Raw genomic sequence first — 12,323 nt, 5'->3', positions numbered from 1 at the left:
TGTATAAAATCTTTGGTATTCCCCAAATGGTGGGATATCCTCCAAACAACCACAGGGATCTCCTCTGATTGGACTAAGACTGGTTCCACTGAATCCATGAAACCCAGTGTGCCCTACTTCTGATGGCGATGGAAGAGGTTAAGGGCAAAGTAAACACACTGTGGTGCTTCTCCCTACTCAACCCCATATCATCTATTTATGGCTGGGGTACTAGTAATAGTACCTTCGTAAAAACTGTTATCTAAGGGATTCAATGAGAGGGACAGAAAAGAGCACCCACTAAACAAGAGCAAAAAAAACAAACAACAAAAAGTCCCAAATCAAATGATAAACAACCTAAAATCCATAACCCTTCTACTAAATAGGAAACAGATTTTGTGGCATCGTACTGCAAATGAGAGTACCAAAACTACAGTCAGATTTCTCTGGAAATCACTTCTACTGACAAAGTCCCGCTTAGGACTAAATTTCCCTGAGGAATAGCAGCTATTTTTTTGATATTTGGGAACAGTTGAAAGCCAAGGCTTATTTTCTAGTAACCACTGTCACTTGGCAAAGAAAGGTCAGAGTGAACTAAAAAACATACAGATGCAAATTATTATTGAAATTGCAATATTCAGTCAGTTTAAATAATTTAAGCAGCATCCAACAAGTCCAAGTTTGAGGCCAATCAAGCAGTTTTTGGCCTACCACGAGGAAGGATCACAGTAACATGCAGAAAATAAGTTTAAATTGTGTGGTTATGAAATTGTGGTTTTCCTAGTCGCTTCTCTTAATAAGTGTGCTGCTTTCCTAATTCTTACTGCCACAATTCCTGAGTCACCACTTACATGCAAAGACAGCGCACTGCTAAAGAGCCATTTGTGCTTCTTGATTTCCTTCTTCTCAGAGTCTTCTCCAGCCTTTCCTGAAATTACAAACGTGTTTAAACCAAACTGCTTTGCAGGAAATGGGCTGAGGAATGGGAACCTTGCAAAGTATAACCACCACTCCTACCTCCCTCCCTGCCCCCCATCCCCATTAAGAGCCAGTTATGCCCTCATTGGAGAGGGAAGAATTTCTGGTGTTTAGGAAATCAAAGAAAAGTCATTGGATTCAGAACCCACTTTAAACTATTGAAGTGCCGAAGTTTCTCAGCCTTTTAGCACAAGTTTCATTCTGAAGGAAAGAAAAAATACGCCTGTTTTCCTCTAAAGAGGGTGTGGTGAAATAAACGTAAACCATCAAGGGGAACTTTCCCCTGAAAAGAAGAGAAAGAGGAACTGGTCCCTACTCAGCCCTATTTACCCAAAAATAAAAAAAAATAAAAAAAAAATCATGAACCCAGTCCTTTCTATAATTTCTGGTCACATAATAGTACTTCTCTGGAAGAATATACCTTTTCTGTTTCATTTTGTCAACAAAGCAGAAAAGATCCAGATCAAGTTTAGTTACAGGTTATACCTTACAGCTTAAATTTTTAAAAAAAAACACTACAGGTATTACAGTGATGCACTCTACATCTATATATTAACTAAGTACTCCAAATGGCTGGGAAAGATATATAGAATTAATAGAATCACAGAATGGTAGGGGTTGGAAGTGATCTCTAGAGATCATTGAGATCCCTGTCTTTCTAGTACCAGGGAGCCCAGAACTGGATACAATGCTCCAGGTGAAGCCTGACCAGGGCAGAGTAGAGGGGGAGCATGACCTCCCTTGACCTGCTGGCCATACTTTTTAATGCACACCAGGATGCCATTGGCCTTCTTGACCACCAGAGCACACTGCTGGCTCATGGCCAACCCGTCCTCCACCAGAAAACCAAGGTTTCTCTCTGCAGAGCTCCTCTCCATCAGGTCATACTTTACTGGTACATGCAGTTACTCCTCCCTAGGTGCGAAACTCTATAATTGCTTTTGTTAAATCTCATCTGTTTCCTCTCTGCCCAAGTCTCCAGCCTGTCCAGAATCTTGCTGAATGGCAGCACAGGCTTCTGCTGTGTCAGCCATTCTTTCCAGTTTCATATTATCAGGAAACTTGCTGAGGGTGTATGCTATCCCCTCATCAAAGTCACTGATGAAGATGTTGAACAGTACCAGACCCAGACACTGGCTATCCTCCAGTCTTCAGACAAAAGAAGCAGCTGGAAGTAGCCTTGTGATGCCAGATGCTGGTTCTTATGGGGGACTTTTATTATCCAGGTATTTGTTGGGCAAGCAACACAGCCAGGCACGCATGCTCCAGACAGCTCCTGAAAGGCGTTGAATTCAGATGAGCAAATATACTACTAACTTAAGTACTCAATATAGGTTATTGTTCAAGGCAACAGATGTATACAAATCTTCAAATAAAAAAATAATAATAAAATGTATCCTTCTAGGAGAAGACAGTGGGTGCATCCTCCTAGTAGGCATAGTATCCTTGAGATGAAATACATTACAATATTCTAAGTCTGAAATGGTATTACCTACCCTTATGCTATTTTATTTAAGGCAATTTCACATATGGAAAAAAAAAAAGAAAAAAAATAAAAAGCCCACATTTCAAGAAGCTTTATTGGCATATTCACTTTATTGTTTACAAGTGGCAAATTAGCATCGGAGGTGATTTACATTTATTGATGAAAACAGAATTGAGACTTTAAAATAATATTAATATATCAAATAAAACACAAGCCCAGGCATTATGGAAAACAAAACAAAAAAACCAAAAGAACAACAACAACAACAAAAAAAAAACAACCCAAAAGTACAAAACACTGGATGGTCACAAATATTAAGTATACTAAAGGTCAAGGCAAACATAATAAATGCAGTGCTGACAAAAATTAATCACTTTAAATACATGAATGAGCATTTCATTTAAAAACACAGAACATCAATAAATAAACTTATGAAGATACATATTAAATATCGTATGAAGGATGAACACCAAGAGAGTTAAAGCAATCATATAAAGTAGGTATTATAAAAGCCATGGAATACTTGGAATACATGGAATTTTACAAGAACAGACCCAAATCCATCTGCATTTATGCCAGAAATTCAAATACAAGAACAATGGAAAACAACATTTAGATCTTATGCTCACTGTTCAACCATATTAAACCGAGCTTTAATAAACTGTTTGTTTTTCTGTCTCACAAGTTGCTGTTTCTATTGGAGGAAAATGATTTATTAAGAAAAAAAAAAAGCTCTAATTATTTAAAAGAAAATATAAGTGGGCTGTTTTCTATCAATTGGGCTAAGCAGAATAGGGCATTCTGGAACAACATACATTAAAAGAAGAAAAAGATAATGGACAAAAAACCCACCAATATGCAAAGGATTGATCCCTCCCATCATGAATGCTTGAAAGACAGCATCAACCAAGTAAATGCTGAATACAGCTAAGAATCTCTTACTGAGCATTTCTTTCAGTGACACAACAAAGTAACTCAAAGCTTTACCCAGCAACACAACCATCACGTTGGAATGAGCTGTGCTTCTTCAAAGTCAATGAAAATATTTTCACCAGTCTCCAAAAAAACTTCAAAGATGATATTTCCACTGTCTCATACAACCCAAACAATTACTCATAACTTTGTCAAACAGAAAGAAGCGCAGTTACAACAAATGCTCTTACAAAGCACACATGTTTTAGATAAGACTTAAGAAAACTTATAAAAAAGTTTGTTGATTGCAGATACAAAAGCTATGTGTTGAAAACCAGTACTCATGAACTTTGTAAGACACTGACAATGCCATTTCATTTTAGACTCTAATTACACAGCCTACATCAATACACACTGCTAAATGCCTTGTTTGTTAGCATTTCAATTACTGCAATCATACCTTCCCTCATGGACTTGATAAGCATGCATCATGGAACCATTCTCTTCACACACTGCATTTCAGACACTAGTCTCAACTGCAACTGTGAATTAGGACTTAGTCTCACTCAAATTACAGAACTGCTACAACGGTGAAGTTTAACTTGGGTCCTAAAAGACATTTTGGAGTTCCTACCCTGTGTACCTTGCTACATGGAAGATCTCACAGAGACACTGCCAGGCACACTATAGGGAGAGACTTGGCACCAGGAGCACCATGGAGAGCTCCCTGACCATGCAATCCTTCTGGTTAAGCTTTTCAAACCCACCTGAGGGAGGCTGATGGCTGTTCAGATCTCTTTGGCAAGTTTGAAAAATTCCGCACAGATGTTCACTGTTACTATCTGAAAGTGTGCTAAAGCTTGCTCTGCCTCCTACTGCACACCTTCCTGTAGTGGTGCACACTGAGGATATACCTATAACTATCTAATCATACATATAAGTTGCTGTGAGCATAGATATACCCTAGACAGTTTCTTTCTGAACTGAAATCGATATCATGCGTAAATATAAACTTGTGAAAGGGAAATCATATAACGGTTAGGCCTTACGCTGTCCTGCTTTCACCTCTGAAGCCAGTATATTTCAAAATTCCACTGCACTTGCAACGTACAGTTTCAGTTCCTGCAGCTCCTTTCTGTTAGACATCCTTCATAAATCAAATGAAATACAAAAACAAAATGTGAATATAAACATGATTGGTCTGGACCTCAGCAACAACATTCTTGTTTCTCTACGTGGGATGTTATCATTAGCCTTCTATTTTTACCTTCTTTTCTCATTAGCTTAATTTTATTCATGTCAAGCACTTCAGCAACACATAGCAGATGCTAAACTAAATTCTGTCATAGGGTCAGACACAGACATAAGTAGCATTAAGATCACATCAATAAATGTAACTTTCTGTATATAGCAAATATACCAATTATCTCTTTGGGGCTCCACAATCCCCCACTAGTGTTCAGAATTGTTTTGTATCGACTCTACTTCAGTGGAACAACTTTTTATATTTGCAAGACTAGAGTTCTTACACAATACATATGTGCATACACAAATACACAACAGAAAAGGCAGATGAAGTAATCGTATCATCCCAAATTTACACATTTAGTATAAGGAATTTAGTCTTTTAAGTTAAGTATTTGTGAACAAGTAATCCAGAGGGTGATATTAGCTAAGTTTAGACTCAGCAATGCAGTGCATCTGAGTGCATAGTTCATGTAGATATTTTATGTTTACAATTGTAAAAATTTTGGTTCTTGAAGCATTCAGGAACTCTGCCTTTTCAGAATACGTATTGATGTTTTCTCCACCCATGAAGAACCAAGACATAAAGGCATTGAAAGGAACAGGGCAAAGAGGGTCTGAACCTAGGTCTTCTTAAACTGAATTCAGATATTTCTTGATACATGCAATATTACCTGAAGATCAGTCTTATCTCCTCTTACAGTTTATTTTTTTTCTCCTGAAATAGTATAATAAATTCATTTCCATATTCAGTTCTGCAGAGCAAATTTATTTGAAGCATGTAGATGGAATTATAGTGATCTGTTCTGATCATGCACGTAATACTTTCTACTGTCAGCAACACTAAAGACTTCAGAAACGTGTCACTCAGTGAAAAAAAAGACAGCTCATAAAGTAGATACACACTATGTTTCTGATAGTCTCACTATACAGTAATAAACAGCATAATCATTCACATTTTCATTGCCTGCTTATCTTTATTGTATAATCAAACATAGACACATTATAAAACATTACTTCTGATAGTCATTTATACTTCAGTAGACATTCTTATAGGCCAAATTAAAAGTTCAGGAAATCTTTAAATGTTGATTTTTTCCTTTCAGTCGAGGTTAATTCCCATTCTAATTCTTGCTATATGTCACAGAAGCATAGGTAAAGTGCTCTGTATGTCTCCCACTAAACTACACGTAGAACTGGAAACAGAGTTACACAACTCAAAAAGCAGAAATTGTCATTATTTTATGTTAATTGATTTTAAAATCAGAAAATAGACCACTTGAAATTCAAAGGAGAAAAAGTCAATATATTTTCCAACAGTTTCATCTGTCCTTGAAAACCTAGAATACATTTATTTCCTTACCAAATTTTCTCCTTGTAGAATGTACTTTCAGTAACTGGTAAAATGCATACTTCCAGCAGAAACAAGAAATGGAAATTCATCAAGTCAGATAAAGGAACTGATTATTTTATAGATTCACTAACCAATCAAACTGATTTTGGATTTGCATCTTTTCTGATGGATGTTCCTAACCTTCATTGACTGTAGACCTCCAAGGCACAAGTCCAAGAGAAGTTCTTTAAAGCAGGCTTGTGCTAAAGATGCAGGATTCCAATATTTATTTATTTATTTTTTTTTTTTTAAGTACAGATATGAATGTGCCAAAATATGGATCCTACAGCCTAAACTAACTAGAATATAACTTGACTAAAACTTGTCGTGTCTCTCATAAATGGTTATTCATCCTACCATGCTCCACAGCCATATTATATAAACTATTTACAAGACTACACTAGGTGAAAGAATAATTTCTGGAAATAATTTTTTATACAAAGTGTAAGACAATTTAATATAATTGAAGTTAATTATAAAATATTCAATAGTCTTTGGCCTGGAAGATGACTACATCAAGCCTCTTAAATCTCTTACCTTCTGAGAATAGAACCTGATTTGGAGATAAATTTCTTCATTCACATTTACTCACAATTGGCCCCACTGATGTTAATCACAAGTTCTGAAAGTGTGTTCAATGATTACGTTACTTTAGTGCAATGCTGCAGTATATTTTACACAAACTAAAAAAGAAATGATATAAATTGCTTCCAATAATGTTTGTGAGCTGAAAGTAACCATTTTTGACCAAAAAAAAAAAAAAAAAAAAGTGTACTGTGATAAAGGCACAGTTAAGTCCTTTCAGATTGTTCTTCCAATAATATAGTAGCAGAACTTCCAAATAAAACTTAACAAAACAAATCACTACATTCAGACACAAGTGATGCAGCTTGTAAATGGTTTTAGTAGATTGTGTTGTTTAAAAAAAAAAAAAAAAAAGAACAAAACAACTGACAAAAAAGGAACAGGTTCTTACAGGTTCTGACACTTAATACCAATGAACTCGCATGAAGACTGTTACAGATGAGGTTGCTGTTCAGAGCCCATGAATACCAAGAACTGGGGATGGGAGGAAAAAAAACAACAACAAACAAACAGAAGAAAATCCACCACAAAAACATGTGTAGAACTGTGAACAAACTCTGGACCTGCTATTTGCACAGGAATAAGTATAAAAAACAGTAACTACTTAAGTTCTACTTTTCTAATAGTATTCATTTTTATGGAACTCTTTTTGTATTGGATACAAAGAAGGTTGTTTTTAAAAATAAGTTCAATGTTTAGGTACAGTTACAATAGAGTCTCCTTCAGGAGGCAAGGGAAGAGGAAAATAGGACCCTTGCAAACCTTTTAGGACAAAAGTAAAGAGCTTTTACATATGCCAGCCATGGTGGAGAGCACAGGGAGAGGAAGACAAGTTTTTATGTATTTATGAATAGAAGTAACTGATTAAAATATCACATTTGTCTTCATAAGTACATAAAATATTAACAAATTCTTAGTCAAAAACAGAATGGGCAGAGCAACAACCACAACTTCTGATTTTCTTAGATGTGAGTGGAATTTTCAGATTTTTTCCTATTTGAATTATTAAAAAAAAAATCCTGCAAAGTAACTGGAAAGTTCAATTAAAGTAATACAGTAAAGAGGTTAAAGGGCTCCAGTCTTTTTGCACTTGTAACAAGGAATTTATAGGGAGTTGCTCACATCGTTTTTACAACATAGATAGCTTCTAGTTACTATCACATATGAAGGAAATGCCTCCACAGAGAATCTTTTGGTGCAGAAGTATTTATGGCTAGTTCCCTACGGGTGAGTGACTTAAATAACTTCTATAGAACCATATAAGAAAATTAACACTGAACCACTTCCACTACTTAAGTTACTTAACACATTTTTACCCTAATTTAAAATATTTCCAACTGAGATTAAAGAGTATTTCCTTGAATGGCACAGTTTTAAGTACCTGTTACTTTTTTTTATACAGAATACATATTTATATATAAATTACTATGTAACCAGAAGATTGCACTCAAAATTATAATGTTTCAACGTGTTTGCAGCATGAAGCCTAACTTGAAGGAGTGTTTTCGCTTTCCATGCAGCAGCACATAGCAGATGCTTTCAAGATCTCCTTTTCTCTTTGCTTTTAAGAAAGCATTCACACAACCATTCTTCGAATTCCACACTCACAGCAGAACTTTGCCCATTCCACTGGATACCTTGTTCCACATTCATGGCAAAATTTAGATAACTGTACAGATGAATTTCCTTCACTGTTTTTTGAACTTCCTCCGTTGACTGAGGATAGGTAGTCAGCAGTGTCATTCCCAGTTTTACTATCAGACATGGAAAAACAGATATAATGACTTTTTGAGCTTACAAAAATTAGCTTATCAAACAAGAAAGTCTAGAAAAGTACCTTTTTCCCTGCCAACGGCATACACAAGACAAGTTCTTTATGTACTGTGCATGTAGCTTTCGTTTAATGTATGTTGAGCCACATGTTATTGAAAAGACCATTCACCCAAATGTTCAACTGTTCCTAAGAGGTTTTTGACATTTCTAACGTTATCCCCTGCACATCTTAGACACCAGATGACAATGCTGATGTATTAGAGTACGGAAAATAAATTCTGAGTAACTTAAAACAGGACAAGTGAAATTAACGATGAGTTATCTATTAACTGCAGAGAACAATATTTTCCCCAACTTATTCTGCAATGGTTACTACCCTTGAATGAAGATTCTATTTCTGAAAAAATAACAAAACTAAAAGCTACCTTGAGTAACTGTCCGAATTATTAGGTTTTCTTTTGTTTGATAGAGCACCTGTGCTCATAGTTCTTGCCACACTAGGAGGGGTTGACATCCGTGATTTTGTTGCACCTCTAAAACAGAAAAAGTTATCAATTAATTATATACACACACACAAGAATAGATTATGTGTTACATACCAAAATTAGTTCAACAATCCATCCATCACTTTACTGTATTATTAATAACTTATTTCCTATGAACACCAGACAGAAAAATCTTTGCCACAAACTTGCTTGCTTTGGATTGCATATAAATGTAATCCTGTACTGCAAGCTAAATGATGGCTTGCATTTTGACATGATAGCCATAAGTAGAACCCACTCTATTGATCACTTAGTATATTCTGTGGTCTTCCTTGACAGACTCTAAGTCATTTTATAGTATTGGCAGGGATTTCAGGGAAATAGAAAGCAGCAGTCCGCAGGTCACAATGAACTGGTGACTCTTATTAGCATCAGTATACAATTTCTAAACTCCAGTGCACACCCTAAATGCACCAAACATGTCTGTGCTTGCTTTGGTGAGTGGTAAAAACTTCAGAATTCCCTAGAAAAAAACTCTGCAGCATAAAGGGAAAAAAAAATAAAAAATAAAAAAAAAATGGGAAGGAACATCCTTTTTTCATCAGTGATCAGGGACAGAATTTTTCTTCATTGCTCAAGAAAATTTCTATTCATCAGGATTTCTTCCTTGGCAAGGACTTAGTGACTATGATATCTTGCACATGACCAACCAAGTTTTTCTGTTCTCATTCTTGAATGCTGACGAATAAATTAAAATTGGGACAGGCTTATGGATATTAAGAAATATTAATACAACATCTCACATAAAATTTAGTCACCAAGAGCCTGATCAGTAAGAAAAATATCCAAATTTAGTCACCAAGAGCCTGATCAGTAAGAAAAATATCCAAATTTAGTCACCAAGAGCCTGATCAGTAAGAAAAATATCCAACAATGATTTTTTCCAGATGAGCCTATCTGCTCTTTTCAGAATTACAGACAACATACTCTTGGTTATGGTTTTCCAAGTATAAATGAAGAAAAAAAGATAAAATACGGCACTGACACAAGTGAACAAAATTTAAGATTGAATCAAGTGAAACTGTATTTGGATAGAACATTCAAATTTAACAGGAATGGCTTCTGCATTCAACAGGCATAATGGAATTGTTGGAGATTCTGGCACACTGGGCAGAATACCAGCTTTTTCTCCTTTAATTTTCCTGACTGCTCTCTTACTTACGAAGAAATTCTAAGGATGTTTTAATTAAAAAAAAAAAAAGTGCAGATTGAAAGGCACTACATAATTTCTACATAATTTTATATCAGAATTAAAACCTAAGTTATATCAGTTTTTCAGACTTCTAGGATAAAAGTTTTAACCAATTCAAATTATGCTGTTACAAGTATGCACAACTGTACAGGTTGTAAAAGCTAGCATATGTTATCTTCTCTATCTCACTTAACATTGGAAACAGACCTTCCCTTAAATGTAAGTAAAATTCAGTAAAGCTTAGTTGTGCAGGAAACACATACTGGACTTTTACTCGCTCTGAAAGCTAGGAAAGTATATTAAGAATAATTCAGCTGAAGTAATAGAAACAGTGGACTGGGGATCAATGATGATGAAAGAATGAATAGAACTGTGTCCCAGTTCCTGTTTAGGCAATGCTAGATACTTTAAACCAAATTCTTCTAATCTATCAATAAGTCACAGCTTTCTTTTTCCACCCCCCACAGATTTTCATCATCTTAAAACCATCATCTGAATGGTGCCCAGTATGGCATACAAGCTACTGATAAAAACAGAAAAAAAAAAACCAAAAAAAAACCCCCAAAAAGCAAAGTACTGAAAAACATGGCAAAAAAATCCCCTCAGATATATTCTCAGTCTTGACTTCTACATTTTCATGAGTAAATCAACAGCAGAAGTAGTAGGCTGCCACTGTCTGTAATTTCATGCTCCCCTCATCAAGGCACTAAAACTAGAATCAGATTTAACAAACATATGATAACCAGTTTTGAAACTGAATCTGCACGGTGCAATCTGATCTACAGAGACAGATGTCTTCCAGCACGGTCACAGATTCTTCATCATCTTCCCCTCCCCTTTTATCCTTTTGCTTCTTACTAGGATCCGAAGTTGAAATATTTTTAGGATAAAGCCAGTATATTTCAGCTTTGGTTACAACACTAAAACAACACTGCAAGATTTAAACATGTTTATGCCCAATATGGCCTACGTAATTCGTTACTAATTACTCTTCTGTAATAAGCTTTGAGGTATTTATGAAAAAAACAGTCCATTGTAATTTGGAAGATGTCAAATTTTATTACAGTGTTAACATCATATAATTATTTCCTTTTTAAAAGACAGAACATATTTTCTTGCAAAGCAGCCTTGATGTAAATCTTTCAACATAAAATCTTACTTATACTCCTGGATAATTACAGCTATCTTACGGAAGGAGAAGGAGGAAATATTTGACTTCAAGAGCATAATAAAATTCCTTTGCCATAAAGTATTTGTGTGCAAGGCAATCATAAAGTTATCAGCTGTTCTACAGGTTTAAATGCTTAAGCTTTGCATCATATCATTTCAGTTTTATCTCAGCTTTACAGGGCACATTACTCTGAGTGCAGAATCAATGACAGAAGAAATCAAACCTGAAGAACATTTTCATCACCTTTCCATTCCTACCATGATGCAATTTGCCTAATGTGAAAGAAATACTTACATTAGTTATATTCCCACAACATTTATAATGAAAATGTACTGGGAAGCAGATATCTATCAAGGCCACACTTCTAATATTCCAATGCTTTTGAGGAACATTTCTGTACAACTGACAAACCAAGCTCATTTGCAATACTTACTTCTTGATAGGCAACAATTCATTTGGTCTTTTGATGGTACTGTCTGTTTTTGTATCAGTGTCATAAAACCTTTGCACATCTCTTCCAGTTCGCAGTGGTGGGCCTAACTTGTCCATCTTACTACTAAAATATATAAAGTGGTACTCATAAGGAGATTGTCAGATTGCTATTTAAGTTATTAAAAAAAAAGAAAAAAGTACTTGCAATTACATATCTATATTCTCATAGAATTCTTATTTACCAAAAAGACATTTATCTGACACAAATCCAGCAAACAGGAAGGGAGTTCTTACTTTAAAAAGGGGGTAATTTGGTAGGCTTATAACTGAATTAAAATTCCAATGCACATATTAAAAAAAAGAAAAAGATAAAATTATTGCTAGTTATATTTATAGTTTACATAATACACTCACACTTGGGCTTTTTTCTCATAAGAATCCTTTTTATAACAACAAATTCATCCCCATCTAGAAAACAAGGTTCCTATTTACAACTCAAGCCAACTGCATGAAGATGTTAGAAAACAAAAGATGCAAGTATAAGGCTTTTGGATTAGTAGGAAAGAAAAACTGTTTCCCCCCCCCACACCATTTTATTTTCTTAAATTAAAGCTCTGAAGGTTATATGAGAA

The 12,323-nt window shown here is 35.2% G+C and overlaps 1 protein-coding gene across 4 annotated transcripts in view; it reads right to left on the bottom strand.

Annotated features, from left to right (window-relative positions):
- Positions 1-2,519: 2,519 nt before the first annotated feature.
- The window catches only part of ZC2HC1A (zinc finger C2HC-type containing 1A), a 33,571-nt gene continuing 23,767 nt past the window's right edge, over positions 2,520-12,323 (bottom strand). The window contains exons 8-10 of one of the 4 annotated variants that reach the window (XM_015855868.2): positions 11,693-11,815; positions 8,777-8,884; positions 2,520-8,341 (exon numbers count right to left, since the gene is read on the bottom strand). In XM_015855868.2, coding sequence (XP_015711354.2) covers positions 8,155-8,341; positions 8,777-8,884; positions 11,693-11,815 — 418 coding nt within the window. In that variant the 3' untranslated portion in view covers positions 2,520-8,154. The remainder of the gene's footprint in view (positions 8,342-8,776; positions 8,885-11,692; positions 11,816-12,323) is intronic. The other 3 variants (XM_015855869.2, XM_015855870.2, XM_015855871.2) reach the window with 3 other exon arrangements.

This window comes from Coturnix japonica, chromosome 2, assembly GCF_001577835.2.
Source record: "Coturnix japonica isolate 7356 chromosome 2, Coturnix japonica 2.1, whole genome shotgun sequence".
Lineage (NCBI taxonomy): Eukaryota > Metazoa > Chordata > Aves > Galliformes > Phasianidae > Coturnix > Coturnix japonica.
The sequence above is the reverse complement of the archived record's forward strand: the minus strand, read 5'-3'. Positions and strand labels throughout refer to the sequence as shown.